Here is a 16,951-nt window from a genome sequence, read left to right on the forward strand (position 1 = left end):
GGTACTGCCATACATGATCCATCCATGGGCCAGCCGCCAGCATATAGGAAGTACTAAACGCCAATACATAATCGCGTTCGGAAGGTTGTTGGGCTAGGCCTAGGCCAACATCAAACTTGTGAGCTCCAAAATGCTATTTATTCCTCCTAGCGCAACTAGCGCTATAAGAAAACCTTGTATGGATACAGCACTAAATAATATTTATTTGTAAAATCTTGTTATAAATGAGTGTAACTATTTGCAACGAATCAAATGATAGTAATTAATCAAAATTTTGTCTCGCTAAGTAACACAGAAGTTGCGAAGTTAATTTTATAAATTGTCTTTAATACCATTAATTAATGGTTGAAATTTGCTACAATATCATACTCAAGTACGCAAGAAAACCAAACACGTCATGGCCTAGCTGCGGCGCACCGTCAGCACGTCACGACAGCGTCCGATCGTCCGGGGCCACCAGACGGTCGCCGTCGGCCGAGAGCGCGGCCGCGGCGCGCCGAGCCGAGCCGTACGGTACGAGTACGACCCAGCTGGAGCCTGGGACGACGCACCGCGCCCACGAGACACGTCGCCTCCGGGGCCCATCCGCTGGGGGGCGCCGCCGGCCCGCCCCCACGGATCCGCGTGGACCCGCCGACGTGGCACGTGCCCGGTCGGTCTCCGTCTCTCCGACTCGGACGCGGCGAGCGAGCTGCGACTGCGAGTGCGAGCCAGTAGTACCGCCTGGCAGGCCCGTGCCAGGGGCGTGCGGCCCGTGCGGCTGCACAGGATCCCTATTTTTTTTCCCCAAAATTTATAGCAGCCCATTAACTCCCTCCATTCTTTCTACTTGATCGGCCCTAATGCAAATGGTGAAACGGACGCATGCCACGTCCCTGCCCTGCACAAAACAAAAAAGCCCGCAACACTGAGGAGTCCTGACGCCCGCCGCCCGCCAGTTTAGTTGTCGTGCCATCTTCCTCTAATCCTGTGCCGATTCATCTTCGGTTCTTGTTTTTCACGAGTCACGACACCAAGGGCCGAGCTGTCGAGGCAGATGCCAGACAGCAGGGCAGGCAACACCGTGTCATCGCCGAGGCTATGATCGGGAGTTCGCGACGGCGACGCGGTGCAGCAGCCGGCCGGTGGCCCCAGGGCAGGTGGAGAATTCAGCAACGACAGGTCGGCAATTTCAACTCTTCACGCAATTGACTGGCTTAAGGAGAAGGTAGATAGATGTTTCTTTTAATTTCCCAACTGTATTGATATACATATATCCTTGTGTCCTTTGAGTCTTTAATGGCTTAATTATAATTTTGTTCTTTCATCTTTTATGTGAGAAAACGATCGATTGAAGCCATATTTTTTGCAAATTGATCTAAAAAATATGATTCTAGCAGCCAAAAATATAAAAATAATTAGTTTAGTAGGCATCGCTTCAGAATTTCGCACACTACCCCGATTTGGCACGCCCCTGCCGCCTGGAGTCGGAGGGCCGTGACCCGGCGACGTCACGGGCGCTGCCGCGTGGGCGTCGCGTCGGACTCGTCGTCCCCTGTGGCGTGACAGGCAGATCCGACCAGGACACCGGCTCGCGTCGGAGTCCGGGTCCGCCGCCCTTCTCCCTCCCGCCGCCGAGATATAAGCCCTCGCGCGCGCCGCCCGGGTAACCTACCCACACCAACCAACCAACCGACGCCACGAGCCGCGCGCGTGCCGGCGGGGGCGCAAGCGCAACCGATCGCAACGACCCCACCGACCTCGCCGGCCGACCAGGCGCCCGTGCCCTAGTCTAGCTCTCCAGCAGCCGGCGGCGCGGCGGTCCGGTACCGGAAGCTAGTGCAGCTTATCACCCTGCGCCCCCTCATGGAGGTGGCCGAGGAGGCGGGGGCGGCGGTGCTGGCCTACGCGCTGGCCGCGATCGCCGACGAAGGCGCGGGGGCCGGGGAGACGGCGGCCGCACTCGCCGCGCTCTGCGACGTGCTCGCGCTCTCGGGGCCGGATCTCATCCTCGCGATCCCCTCCGCGCGCCTCGCCAAGCGCCTCCCGACGCTCGTCGCCGCCTCCGCCGCCGGGGGCGGCGACGGCGACGTGCCGCTGCTCGCCGCGCGCGCCATGGCCGAGGCCTGCGAGGGCGCGCCGCAGTGGGCCGCACGCTTCGCGCAGCACGGCGCCGTCGAGGCGCTCCGCGACAGGCTGCTCGCCGTCGACTGCATCGAGCTCGCCGAGGAGGTTGGTGCACTCCTCCCCTCTTACCGAAAGCCCCATCATCAACACGCTCTCTAAACCTAAACCCCCCTCTGCTTAAACCCAGCCTGCTTGTATTGGTCATTGGCTGGTGGACTCTTTTAATTTAGTTTCCTCGTATAAATTAGTCGTACCAATCTGTTAATGCTAGTGTCCTCGGCTGTAATCAATCTGTTGCCGGGCGATTTGTGATGAGGTTGATTTGGTAAGTTTCGAACTGTGTGTGTGATCCTGCTACGGCCTTGCTCCCCTGCAGCTGCACCTCTGAGCCTTTCCTTGTTTATACCAAGTGGAGACTGCAATTAATATTGACAGGATGGCTGGATGAGTGTCAAGGTCGTAGGGTAGTGGTTGTAAAGTGGTCAAATTTGGAATTAAAATTGACTGGAAGGTAGTTCGTAGTTTATACATATTCCAGTTCGCTAACCGCGTGGTAAAATTACTATACATAGCAGATTCGCCGTGTGCCTAAACCGCGTGGATGCAGATAGGTGTGACTGGCTCTATGAGAAGCAGAGTAGTTTTTGTACGGCGATGCGTTTGTTTAATACGCTCCCTGTTTTATGTTTTTTTTTAAAAAAAATTACTCTCCCTGTGTGTACGTGTATATACTAGTTTAACCCAATGATTTGGTAATTCGTGCCTGTAATTCAATTGCTTGTGATCATGTGAGGTACTAGGTGGTCAAGCTATTTGTTTTCCTTCCCCTTTTATCGCTATTCATACTCCGTATGTTGCAAGCTGGTGCTAAAAACAGGGATCCCTTGTTTTGGCAGTGCTTGCGAGCTCTGGACACCATATCTACAGAATGCCCCGACGAGTGCCTCAAACGGGGGGTAGCAGCAGCTGTGCTACAGTTCTTCGACTTCTTTTCGACGAACAAGCAGGTAAGGCACAAGAGCGTATGCTTTGCGGCTTGCTCTGGTTCTGCATTGTCCGTTCTCTGTCTGTGTATGTCCCATGCTCACCAACTGTTTGCGGAAATGGCTACAGAAAGTGGCACTCCAGATCGTCTCGAATATCTTAAATGATTACGATGAAGAGGATGCGCCAACGGTCATGGAGGCTGTGCCGGCTCTGTGCAACCTCCTGCAGTCTTCTGATAAGACGGTATGAGTGTTGAGGAGGATATATTTGATGCAAAGGATTGAGTTTGGTTTATTTGTTCGCTCTTGTTTCTTTTTCCATGGCAAGTATATTGATGGGCTGTTGATCATTGTGGATGCTAGATTCTTGAATCCTCTATTTCTTGCTTGGCATTGGTCGCTGCTGGCGCTTCTGAAAATGCTGAACATATGGGTAAGCTCTGCGAAACGAATGCGGTTGAGGCAACGATGAGCTTGATGGATAACGAGGGGTGGAAGAGCCTCAGTGATGACACCTTAACTGTATGTTGCATCATCCTTCCTACCTTGGTCATTACCATCTTTTCTATTGTTTAGCACCAAGGACTCGTATCTGAATTGAACATTTTTGACAGGGCATTCTTGGGCTGCTTAAAAATCTTGCGTCTATCTCCGAAAAGGCTGTGGAGTCTCTTTTCAAGTTGGATTTTTGTGAATTGTTCAAGCAGATGATAACTTACTACAGTTCCTCGAACCGTGATAACGATAAGGTACCACACTTCTTCTCTAGCATGTGGAATTTTGTGGTCATGCACATTTGTGCCTTTACTTCTGGACGTGTCACATATTTCTTTAAAAAAAATCAGAGTATAGTTTCATATACTTTAAGTTAATCAATATACAGTATTTATGTATGTGGCTGTGATATCAGTATATCACAAGACAGTAGTTATGTGGATGCCAAGTACTTGCAAGCATCTTGGTGAATCTCTTCACATTATTCAATCCCCACCTGCAGGTGCAGATGCTTGTGGAGCTCATTTACCAGCTTATGCTGCCACGTGGAGCATCCAAACAACATGCTAAACTAGTCACTGCAAAGAAGAATGTCATCGTGGGACAAAGTACATACATGAACCAGCTTGCCAGCATTTTTGCCCTTATGGTACAGGTATGTGTTATCTTTTCAGGTCCTCAAAGTGGAGGAGGTGTCTACAGAACTTTCCCTTAACATGCATATTTGTCCAATGTAGGTTGCAAAATGTGCTGCACTATCATCAATTTGCTACTACTGTGTCGCTGTCATCAGCAACGTTGTTGAATTCAGCACACCTGATTTTCTGATGGAGTTACAGAATACTGTAAATCTCTCAAGGTGCAATTTTCTCAAATTTATTTTCTTTACTAAGATCTTAACATTTGAAATATGCTTCCTTTTCACCATGCATGGTGTTCATGTTTATCTCGTCTTTGTAGCAGCTTTCTTACATTTTTATTGGCCCGGAAAAATCGCCACATCATCTTCCAAGCACTCAAGATTTCAAGGACCCTCCTGGAGAAATGCCAACAGTTTTTCATCGAGACCTTTACCAAGGAGGGTGTTAAGTATTCAATTGATTCCATAGTATCACATGAGAAAAACTCAAGTCACCAGTCGAAAAGAAAGAACAACATGAATGAAAGTTGCCTTTGCTTCGACCTGGAGTCTTCCTCCACTGGCGAGGCATGTAGGATTGAGAACAATGCTATCATGAAACTAGCAGAAGATATAAAGAAAAGCTTCTTCTCGGTGAAAGGAAGTAAAAGATCCCCACATAGGTTTGGATTTGCTCTTAAAAGTTTCAGGGACTTTTTTGTTAGGTTGAATGTTCATGCCACAACACCCCCCACTGAAAATCCAGATAGCTGCAAACAATTGTCTGATCTTTCAAGGAGACTCTTGTCAGATGAACTGCCAGTTACTTCTACTTTTGAGTTTGTACAGAGTGGATCAATAAAATCTTTATCAATTTATCTCTCAAACGGGGCATACGACAATACAGGTATCAGTGATGCACAGGATCTACTATGGCATCTTAGTGAAGTGCAGAGTCGGCTGCACAAATTTGCTTCTTTGGCTCTCACTGTGCCCAATGGCAGCTCAGCTAATCCTCTTGGGATTTTGGTGGAGAAGCTACTGGATACCTTGCACATGTGCTATGACAGTTTTCCCGTAATGCTATCTGATGAACAGAGTACACGTGAGAGCATGATGATTCCGCTGAGATATCCTGAGACCCAGGAACCAACGTCATTGGAATTAAAATTCCGGAGGTCACAGAGGGAGAAGGAATTGCGCACCTACAATGATGTTCTCAGTGTCGATCTTTTCTCAACACCTGATGCCATTGAACCAGTTCTATTTCCTAAAATTTGCCGAAGAACTGATCAGGAACCTGCACCCAAGGTATCACAGTGTTGCTCAAACTATAATTTCCTCTATGTTAATGCAAACAACATTTGGGATTAATTCTCTTGAAATATTCGTTTTTAGAGTGCCTCTTGAACTATTTAATTCTCTTGAACTATTCCTTTTTAGAGTACCTCTTGAATTATTCTTATCACACCAATACAGTTACGTGCAGATGATCATATCGGCTAGGAATAGATCTTGCATATTTCGCTTTTATTTTCAATATTATATACTTTCCTATACAACTTTTAATAATTCCCTCTTGTTGTTATGACTACAGAATTCAAATCAGGAGAACGAAGCAAATGGGAGCACAAAATTAGGTGAGTCCAAAAATGGAACAAATCTCTCTCTTTGATGTCAAATTTCCTTGACGTATGCAGATTTTAAGTGCAACCACTTTGGTTACTTGACTGTTGATTATGATATGGTAACAATATAAATAAAATAACACCTGTTTCTTATCCAGATGATGGTAACAGATCCTCAAAACTGAGATTCTTGTACAATGGTGTTATACTTCAACCATCTACTACATTTTTTGAGTCAATCCTCAGTTTGATGAACCAGGGACATTCAGATCTCTTGATTGACCCATCTTTCTGGGATGAAGAACACTACATAACCTATCGGAAGAGAAACAAAAGCAAGGAAATCTCTTCAGAGAGTTCCTATAATATTCAGCTATCCGATGTGCAAGAAAACCTTCAGCAAGCTTGGTTAAAGGACCCTTTTTTCACTGCCCTACTTCTTGGCAAACTACCTGGTGATCTGGATGGGTCCGATCCATCGTACAATCTCTTGTTCATGCTGAAAGTTCTTGAAGGGATGAACCGTTTTTCGTATCAACTGTTGATGGATGAGCAGATAAGAAAATTTGCTGAAGGAACTCTACAAGATATGGATGATCTTAAGGTGGCAATTTATCCAGTCCCACAGCATCAGTTCATGAGCAGCATTTTGACGAATAAGCTAGAGTTGCAAATGCAAGATAGTTTGTTTGAGGATGGCCTCATACCCTCGTGGTGTATCTATCTGATTGAGACCTGCCCGTTCCTATTGTCCTTCGACACACGGTGGAAGTATTTTTGCCTGACTGCACATCGCTCATTCATGACTGACCAGGTTAACAATTCTCCAGATCAGGTTAATAATATTTTGGACCAAGCTAGCGGTCACTCAGACCAGGTTAAGAGTCCTCCACAGACTAAAAAGTATCGAGTAAGCCGAAGTGCTATACTTGAAGGCGCTGTATCAATGATGACCAACCATGGTCCAAGCAGCAGAATTGTTGAGGTGGAATTCAAAGGTGAGGTTGGGACTGGGCGAGGTCCAACATTCGAATTCTACACTACAGTTAGCCATGAACTTCAAAGAGCCGGGCTTGGAATGTGGAGAGGAGACAACTGTGAAGATGGATTCATTCATGCCTCTTTTAGGCTATTTCCAAAGCCGTGGTCGTCATCAGGCACGCGAGGGGTTGATTTTTCTAATGTGCTACAGAATTTCAAGCTTCTGGGGCATCTTGTTGTGAGAGCAGTCCTGGATGGAAGGATCCTGGACATACCACTTTCTAAAGCATTTTACAAGATCATGCTTGAGCAGGTAATTATTTAAGCAATCACCCATGACTCTTCCCTCTTCTATGACCCACATTTTCTGTCTCCATTGTTCTGATCATGGTGTTATTGTTTTTAGGAGCTTGATATGTATGACATCCCATCGTTTGATCCAGAGCTGGGCAAGACATTAATAGAGTTTCAAGCACTTGTTAACAAAAAGAAATTTCTAGAAACATCTTCAACAACATCAAACCATACTGCTGTTCTGTCATATAAAAACGTGAAATTGGAGGATTTGTGCCTTGACTTCACTCTTCCTGGAAGTCCTAAATACGAACTTATTCCTGGAGGCTCGCAAAGGATGGTGACCCTTGACAGTTTAGAGGAATATGTATATTTGGTTGTTGATGCAACACTGAAGAGCGGGATTGCCAAGCAGATAGAGGCTTTCAAATCTGGAATTAACGAGGTCTGATTCTTATGGAATGGAGCTAGATAAACTCCTCTTTCCTTCTCCGTAGACAAGTACTGATTTACACATACTACTTGCAGGTTTTTGCCCTTAAGATCCTCAAAATGTTTACTGAGGAGGAAATGGAACGCATACTATGTGGAGAACAGGATTCTTGGGCTGTACGTGCCTTTCTGCACTCCATTAAGTTGTGTGCTAAAATCTCAGATTGTTCTAATGTTGATTTCTTCATGCAGTTAAAGAACATTGAGGATCACATGGAGTTTGAACATGGCTATGACATGAGCAGTCCATCGATTGTTACTGTAAGTAATACAGATATGTAAATGCCTATCTAACTTTATATTTCTTGAACTCTAACCAACTAGGTAAGGACTCAATTGTAAACAACTTGCAGTTCCTGGAGATATTACGGGAGTTTGGAAGAGAGGAGCAGCGGGCTTTCATACAATTCACTACTGGAGCGCCTCAACTCCCACTTGGTGGTCTAGCTTTGCTTGATCCCAAGCTCACAGTCGTGTGCAAGGTTTGTATTTCTTTTTAGCATACAAACTATACCACTAGGGCACAAATCTGATCTTTCAATGAATACTTATCTGGCATGCATCTTGCTCGACAGAAATGTGATGGAAATGTAGATGACGAATTGCCAAGTGTCAATACCTGCCGGCACTTTATCAAGCTCCCTCCTTACTCATCCAAGGTACTGTAAAAGAACATAATCATTTTGAGATTTTCGTTTTTATCAACCTGAAAATCTGACAACTATTTCCTGGTGGTATCTGTTTCTTGACGGCAGGAGATAATGAGAGAGAAGCTCAAATATGCGATTACAGAGGGTTTAGGCTCCTTCCACTTGTCATGACTAATGATAGTAATAAAAGGCATAAAGGTACAAGATGATGGAAGAGCAATGTACATTGTAGACTCCTTGGGGTAGATATTGATAGCCATTGATTATCAGTGATTTAGAAAGAATCATGTAAACCGACATGGTGTAAATAGCCACTATCAGAATTCTGATCGAGATTTTTGTGATTGGGGATTAGTTGCTAGAGATGTAACTCAAATGTTCTCCCCTCTCGTCTCGGATAATTATGTTATTTAGTTGTATGTACATAACTACTGCACCCAACGCTTTTGGGTTTGCATTGCTGCTGTCTAATGATTGACTGTCAAAGAATACGCAAACAGTTTCTTCTGAATCTAAATTTATCGTTTATAGTGACACTGGCTGGTGTATAAAACCTGCACGGTAAGTATGTATTCTGCGAGATTTCAGATGCTGAAATAAAGATAGCACGCCATCAGACATTCAAACAAACAAACAGACGATCTGACTTATAATCAGAACTCCCATCAAACAGGCAATAGAACACCGCCAACATTGAGTCCGGATATATAACCTTAGAAGCATAAAACATCAGCACATGGATGTTTTTACATCATCTGTTGGCTGTAGCATATAATTTAAATGTCACAGTGAAGACAACAGCCAAAAAAGGATTAGGTAAATATTAAGCGACCACTTCACTGCTTGTCTGTGAAAACAGAAGTGATTCAACTTGATTGACTACTTCCTACGATCCCGAGAATTTCCTCAAACAAACTACCATCACCTAGCAACTCCAAAAAGCCTTGATGTATGAATTCAACTTGATTGATTAGTTCCTACGATTCCGAGAATTTCCTCAAACAAACTACCATCACCTAGCAACTCCAAAAAACTTTGATGAATGAGCAACCTCTTCACCGCCTCCTCGATTCCTCGTATCCATCACCTGAAAATATGATTGCAATTACTGACCAAGTGCAGTAATACATGAAGTGCTAAGCAAACTACATTCTCATATACCAACAGAAGAAATTACCTGAGTGGATAGCTACTGAAGAGCTTCAACAGGCGGGGGATCTAACAACTTGTTCTGTAGAGGATCAAATGGTGCATCTGGAAAGCGAATAGGTGAGGCGAAAGCTGACGAGGGATGCACTGATGGATCTGATCTTGGCGGTGGCTGAGAACGCCTCATCAGCATGCTCACCCTTCTTGAAGATCACCAGAGCAGTCGAGTTCTCTGCCCTGACTTCCTCGACAGGCCCGAACCTGCTGAAGATCATGATCAGGTGACTTGTCGAAGGCACAGCACTCGCACTGCTGAAGTTCAGCACTAGCCCAACCTGCGCGTGATGCTCCATTTCTGCAGCAGGCCTCCTATCACTCAGCAGCATTGCACCACTAGAGGGGTCACCATTGTTCATTGGAGGAAGCTCATCTGCAACTCTTGCACACCTTGCCATGTTTGGCATTGCAGGAGGCGGAGCATTACCATTGGCCCTGGCCCTGAGGATCATCGGTGACAGCGACATCTGCTGTGCCGCACGGTTCATGAGCTTCCCAATCTTTGTAGACATCTGCTGAGGCGTGGGTTGTGGGAAATCCTCCAATTCCAGGGCTTCATAGTCTCCACCATCACGGGCCGCATTCCCTTTGGCGCTGCTCCTTGACATCCTCCGTTTGCAAGAACCAGCACCATCGCCTCCTCTTGGCGATCTTCTCCTCTTGGCTCTCCCAGGAGCAGCACCATCAATGCCGTGGACGACCGAGTACTCGGGAAGTCCCCTCGTCGAGCCCCTCCAATGGTCCAACGCCTTGAGCTGCGCCGTGGCGATGGTGAGGTCGACCCTGTCGGCCCCGGCCAGCGGCGCGGTGGCCAGCGCGGAGATGTACCCGACGAACGCCTCGCCGCGGAGCGCGCCCCGCTTGAAGGCCGCGTCCACCGCCGCCCCGTACGCGCCCTCACGGACGCCAGCGTTGTCGATCACCTGCCTCTTGGCGGTGGCCTCGCCCTTGCCGCCGCAGCAGCACGAGAGGCCAGCCTCCACGCGGCGCGCGACCTCGTCCAGCGCGGTGTCCACGGCGGCGGCGAACGGGGCCGTCCCTCTCCGGGAGGGGAGGCGCGCAAACCCGGCGCGGAACGGGCGAAGCGTGGCCTTCTCGTTCCACGCGAAGGTGTCGTCCCCGAAGTAGGCGACGAGCACGGCGCGGCGCGGCCTGCGGTGCGCCAGCGCGAGCGCCGAGGCGTCGGCCGCGTCGAACACCTGGCCGGGCCACCACGGGTGGTGCCGCACCTTGCCCCACACCAGGCGGCCGGGCGCCGCGAGGCCGGCCCCGCGCGCCCCGCCCTCGTCGTCCTCGAACGCGCACCCGTACCCCGGGCGGTCGGCCACCGGAGCCTCCTGCGCCGGCGCCGGCTTCCTCGCCGGCCGCGCGAGGCGGCGCGGGATCCGTAGGAACTCCGCCACGTGCGGGTGCATGACGCGGAGCCTCCCCGGGCGCCGCACCGTGCTCCCCTCCCCGAAAGCAGCGTTAATCTTGGGGGAAACCTCGACGCGCAGCGCCGCGTCGCCCTCCCCCTCCGCCACGACTGGCGACGGCGCCATGTCGTGCGATCCGCCTGGAGGCAACGAATCAAACGACCGATCAGCGCGCGTGGCGCGAGTTCCTCTCCGGCCGCCTCTTCACGTACTCGAGGCATGATGGGAGGGGAACGTACGGACTGTTGAGTGAAACAGAAAGAACGGTGCTTACCGTGCGGCGGAGCCGGTGCTGCGCGAGCGGGCGTCCGGGGCGAGAGGACGCCGGGACGGCGGAAGCCAGAGAGGGAGAGGGGGAGGATGAGGAGGGGTTTGGTGTTGGGGGTTTGGGAGGCGGAGGCGGAAGGAAATGGAAGCAGCGCAGTAGCAGGGGAGAAGACAGGTGGTAGTGGTGGTGGGTGGGTGTGTGATTGTGGGTAGGCTTGGGGGGTTTGGCGAAAAAAGATTCTTGCATGAAGCATGAGCACCGTCTGTCGCGCTGTAATCTGCTGTGCAGATGGTACTACTTCTTCCTGTTCTGCCTTTCGAGTACTAAGCCTGGTTTAGATTCCAAAATACAAAATGCAAAATTTTTATAAATTACATGGTGTATTAAATATAATTAAAAAATAAATAATATTTCACAAATGGACTGTAAATCGCGAGATAAATCTAATGAGCCTAATTACGACGTGATTAGACACTAAACTACTACAGTAATGCTACAGTAAACATGCTCTGTTTATGGATTGCTTAGGCTCGTTAGATTCATCTCGTAGTTTACAGACGAGATATGTAATTAGTTTTCTGATTAGTCTACATTTAATACTTCAAATATTGAAGATTCCCTTTCAAAAACACAAAATGCAAAGTGATCTAAACACACCCATTTTCTTTTTGGAAAATAGGCTTTTGCCAGCACTCCAGCAGTTTGGTTATGATAGGAGTCCAAGATATTTCGAAATAAAAGTGCAGGAACAATGAAGTTGGTGTGATTGTGTTTTAGGGATGAAATATTTTGTTGAATCTGTGTATCAAGTTACCAACATACAAGTTGGTTGATGCGCAGCATGAATTCACGGTGTTTCGTGCCCGCGTGCATATCTCGAATTCAAAGAACGTCCTGCTTTTGCTTGGTTTGGCTGCATCTTCGTCTCTCTGGCTCTGAACTCGTGCTCAAGAAGCACGAGAGAGATTGGCGTCCAAGAACTGACAGGCCTCTCTCTCTCTCTCTCTCTCTCTCTCTCTCTCTAATGTTCTGCAGATTCCAGATTGTGCCTGCCTCCGTTTCTCCTCTAATGTTGTTCAAAGGAATGGGACCAAGAATATTACTTGCTGAAAGATCGGGTCTGGCCCTGAAAGATCACTAACGCTGCGAGGCGCGGGAGGGCGCCTCCGTCCCCAGCGCTTGAGGGTGGTCTCCGTTGTCACCGCCTCAAATCACAAGCTCGTTCGCATGGGGCCTCTGCTGCCGATGCCTTCCCCTCGTGTTCTTCGGTCTCGGGTTCTAGCTTTCTTCATGCTCTCGTTCAGCTTTGCAAAATCTCCCACTACTATTTCACCATGGGACAAAAACGCCTACTCACATTGGGACGCAATTTCACGAGAGATTTCACTGGGGCGAAATTGTGTACTAATTAGAATGTGCTGTGGCAAAACTGGGATTTCATGATGGCACTAGTAACTGCACATGTCGGAGGAGCTATTTGGTATTTTGCCCCTGATTTGGAAATAATTTAATACGTGTACCAATGGAATGGGACGTCGTTAAGACAGTAATTACGAATAGCGGAGGGACTTTTGAGCAAAAAAAAAGGAAGGAGAACAAAGCATGGATTAGCACGTGGAGCTGAAGAAATAAGCACCTCCGTAACCGAAACTGCCTGCCATCTCTGAATTACCCTGCTGGCTGCTGCCGTCAGAGCTGGCGGTTAGCGAAGCACTCACGCCGACCTCGTCTCCAACTCTCCACCTCCTGATTGCAGGCGAGAGCCCATGGCAACGCACGCTTGATTCTTCAGTGAGAGGCGACAGGTGACGCGTTCTGTGATGATTCACAGGCGAGAGCCGCTTCGCATTCATGGCCCTGGCTGCGTATCACTCGTGATCACGACACGCACACCAGAAGGGAAGATCATTTACGTCCAAATTTAACCTGAATGGTTTCTACATGTCTGCTTCATCATTATTTTTTAACACACCTTTTTAAGAAGAGAAAAGACCTGCTTGAACAGATGAACATTGAGTATTGGACCCGTTTGGTTTCTCTGTGCTAATTCCTAGCACGAATTTTTTTTATGCATGAAGTACTAAACGAAGTTTATTTGCAAAACTTTTTCACAGATGGGTGTAACTTTTCGCAACGAATCTAATGACAGTAATTAATTAATGATTGGTTATAATAATACTATATTAATTATTCTCTAATCATGCGGTCAAAGACTTCATTAGATTCGTCGCGAAGTAGCGCAGGGGTCATGGAGTTAGTTTTGTAAACTGTCTTTATTTAGTACCCGTAATTATTGGTCAAAATTTGTGCTATACATGTGTTAGGGTCCAAACCGAACAGTACTGCATCTTTTCCTTTGTCTACGTGTCACGAATTGTTGCCTGCATTTTGGCCTGGTTTGGGGTCTGGCTGGCACTGGCACCGGTACTTGAAGATCACATCTCGCACTGCAGGGACTAAAGCAAACAACTGCATCTTTGCATTGGCGTCCTAGTACGGGATTGAAGTGCAGGCAGCGCTTGCTTTTGATTTTGCTACGGCGGAGATCAGAGAGGCAGCTACTTTTTTGCGATGCAGGTCGCAGCAGCGCCTTCTTTATGCAACCAACGAATTGACGGTGATTGGCTGCCTCTCTCGTAGTCTCGTCTCGTCTCGTCTCGTCTCATGTCTTTGTGCAATAGTCGAAGGCAAATTTTGCAAGGCTGGGCTACTTGGACCTTTTCAACTTGGGCCTGTTGCGGTTGCGGTTGCGGAGACGGAACGGATGGGCTTGTGAGCCTGAATTCTACCATTTTCTGGAGGTGGGTTGGGTCTGCCTTTGTTTAACTGTATTGCGGCCGGCCCAAAAAATGATTCACGTGAGCTTTGATTAACCAGGCCCAGTAATTCACTTGAGAAGGCCGTCCGTTCTGAAGGTTGCCGGCCCACCCCCCATCACAATTCACAAATGCTGTTTCCAAGTTCTTCGGACATAACACAGGAAAATTTCAAATCGACGATTACATTCGGGGCAGGGGAGGCGCCCGCGCAGCCCAGCCACGTCACGGGAAAATCTGCCGCTTGTTCAATGGCGATCGTTTGATTCGCATAGCTGGCGAAGATGGTCGGCTGGTCGGATTTTTACGCTTCCGCTTGCAAGTTGGCTGTTGACGGCCTTTGCGCTGTGTTGTCGGTCTCAAGACTTGCCGCGTGTTTCCCATGTTGTTGCCCTGCCACGCCTCAGCTTCCCCGACCGCCGGCGGCTGCCTCGGATAAGTTCTCTGTCTACATATTCGCTGTCCTCCTTCCTTCTTTTTAATCACTCGCTTCTTGTGCTCATCTTATTTGTTTATTTTGTTCTTTTTCCTTCTCCTTTGTAATTGTATTCCTATCTGCTTGATCCGGTCCCAAAGCTTTGGAAGTAGATGCTTCCTGCTCGCTGCCGCTAGCTAGCTTCGAGCTGCTTTATTCCTTTCTCTGATGCAAGCTGGTGTTTTTTTTCTTTCCTGTTTTCTTAGTTTGTTTCTTGCTGTGCTGGGTCTTGCTCCGTCGAATACCGCTGCTTTATGTTTATTCTGTTGTGTATTATGGTTTATCTTTGAGATTGCTCTTTTATTTTCCTTTTAGGATTCTTTTTGGCTTCTTTTTACGTGTTGTCAACTTGCGCGCTTGGGCGCGCGCCAATCACAGTAGCTCATGAACCGGCAAAGTCCGGCAAGATCTCCAGTTCCCTTAGTATGTCTCAAGAAAAAAACTAACAACATTTCCCCCCTTTTTTACAGAAAAAGAAGACCAAATAATTCCTTACCTTTTAAGAAATAGAGTTGATGACCTATGATTTCAGGAATCTTTCGAGTCAATTCCCTCGATACCATTGGAAATTATACTCATCCGATCATCCCTTATGTGCCATTGGTCCACATGTTATAGACACACAAAAAAAATCCACTATATACCATCCGGTGGTACATAAGGGATGAATTATATTTTTTCAATGGTAAGGAGGGAATTTACTCGAATAGTTTATGTCATTCTCCACATATGGATAGCTGCTAGACAACCAATCACCCAACGGGCCGGCTAAAAGTCAGCACTAATACAGTGTTCCCATGCAGATCCAGTGGTGATGCTACCTGCTGCTAAGCTCAATCCCTTTTGCCGCTAGATGCTATGCTTAGCCGCAAGTCCTCTGAATAAATCAACAACCACGAGGAAATGGATTGTTGCTTTCATTACACAACAAGGAACCCAATCTAAACAAAGCAGGAACCCGATCTTCTCTCTTTCGAAACAAGTACCAAAGAAGGACCTTTCACAGGCTATGGCCTTGAACCTTGCTTGTCTTCATCTTGCTTTCGTCTTCAGCTTCAGGCCTCTTAATTAAACCTCCTCCCCCTTGTCTTTGTCTCAGGGAATCAGCTACCGCGCATGCTGTACTACACAACTACTTAATTGTTGTGGTTAGGATGCTTGCGGTTTAGTTTGTTTCAACTTGGAAGAAGCTCCGGAAGGCTTGGTCGTTTGTTTGGAAGTTCCCGCAAACGGATTTGTGCAGCTACACCGTCAAATTGAAGAACGGCAGCGGATCAATCAGATATTCATCTTCATCCATTTACCCATACTGACTCGTACAGTACAAAGCAAGTATGAGCTCAAAATTCAACATAGCAAAACTGAACTAGGAAATGTTACTAGGTCAAGATCCATTTGGGCAGAGCTTGGGGAATAAATTTAGAGAGCACCAACACTAGAACATAAATGGCTCAGGGAGTCAAGGTCAAGGGGTGGACATTTTGAAGTTCCATTAGCAAAGTAAGACTGCATTCTGTAGCATCCATTGCCATTAAAAAGCAAGGAGGGGGAATATGGATCATTATGGCTGCAATGAAACCTCATCTCATCTCTGGTTATTTACACCGTGTTTTGCGTACATATTTGTCCCTGTAGGGTTTCAGGGTTTTTTAGGCAAAGGGGTGCCCCCAACGATTTTATCTGGGCAGCCAGGTATTCAATTGTTTGTCTACGGGGCTAATCATTCCTCATCATTAATTCATTATCATAAACATCCTTTCTTCTTAATGAAAGAAAAAAAAAGTTCTTGATTGGTACTCACTGAGGTTAGTGTAGTGGATTTAGTGTGGTGATTGCAGAACCTGCATGCACAACTGCACTGTCCTAACTCACTGAGGTTCCTATCCTTTCAAAAAAAAAAAAAAAACTCACTGAGGTTCCTGCAACGCATGCACCTTGTTGTCAAGAAACAAGCAGTCGACTCTTGCCCAGGCTGCACGGCAGGGGTGTCTGGCCACTTTTCTCCTTTTTGTTCATGTACTTTTAAATTCTTTTCCTTTTAATTGAAAGACGGAGCTCCTATCCAATTCATTCAAAAAAAAAACAGTCCAATGGACGACCAGGATTCATTCCTGTCATCTTATTGTATAAGTACACGCTACACTACAAAAATTATGCACGCTAATTGATCCTGGACCATCATGATTCATTCGTGGAGGGCAAAAGGTCTTCGTTATTGTAATTGATCCTCCCTACATATAATTAACAGAAGAAATATGTACTGTTAGCCAATGCAAATTGAGAGGCACGCTATGCTTGTGCTGTTCTTGCCTTTGCTTGTGGGAGCTTTGGACATCACCGCTGCATCGAGAATGAGCTGCACAAGAATGAAAAGAAGGAAAGTGCAAACCGCTGCCGTGTAGAAACATGAGAAACCTCTAAAGAATATTGTTGGAAGTTTTCAGTTATTAGTAACAAACTAACAATAACAGCCACAAATGTACTTTGTTGCGGATGTTTACAAACTCGTTTTGTAAAACT

General features: G+C 47.1%; 2 protein-coding genes across 2 annotated transcripts; one reads left to right on the forward strand and one right to left on the reverse strand.

Annotated features, from left to right (window-relative positions):
* Nucleotides 1-1,593: 1,593 nt before the first annotated feature.
* Nucleotides 1,594-8,742, forward strand: LOC120664109 (E3 ubiquitin-protein ligase UPL4-like). Its single transcript, XM_039943116.1, has 16 exons — nt 1,594-2,211; nt 3,003-3,113; nt 3,220-3,336; nt 3,456-3,614; nt 3,707-3,841; nt 4,090-4,242; nt 4,325-4,446; nt 4,551-5,517; nt 5,804-5,846; nt 5,993-7,128; nt 7,222-7,554; nt 7,638-7,718; nt 7,794-7,862; nt 7,955-8,083; nt 8,177-8,260; nt 8,357-8,742. Exons 1-16 carry the CDS (start codon nt 1,846-1,848, stop codon nt 8,420-8,422), a joined length of 4,071 nt encoding a protein of 1,356 aa, XP_039799050.1. The 5' UTR covers nt 1,594-1,845; the 3' UTR covers nt 8,423-8,742.
* Nucleotides 8,743-8,930: 188 nt separating this feature from the next.
* LOC120667507 lies at nt 8,931-10,998 on the reverse strand. The gene is made up of 2 exons (XM_039947571.1): nt 9,429-10,998; nt 8,931-9,338 (listed from the first exon to the last, which is right to left on the reverse strand). The coding sequence occupies exon 1, from the start codon at nt 10,996-10,998 to the stop codon at nt 9,493-9,495; it is 1,506 nt and encodes a 501-aa protein (XP_039803505.1). The 3' UTR covers nt 8,931-9,338; nt 9,429-9,492.
* Nucleotides 10,999-16,951: the final 5,953 nt, after the last annotated feature.

This window comes from Panicum virgatum, chromosome 3N (assembly GCF_016808335.1).
Source record: "Panicum virgatum strain AP13 chromosome 3N, P.virgatum_v5, whole genome shotgun sequence".
Lineage (NCBI taxonomy): Eukaryota > Viridiplantae > Streptophyta > Magnoliopsida > Poales > Poaceae > Panicum > Panicum virgatum.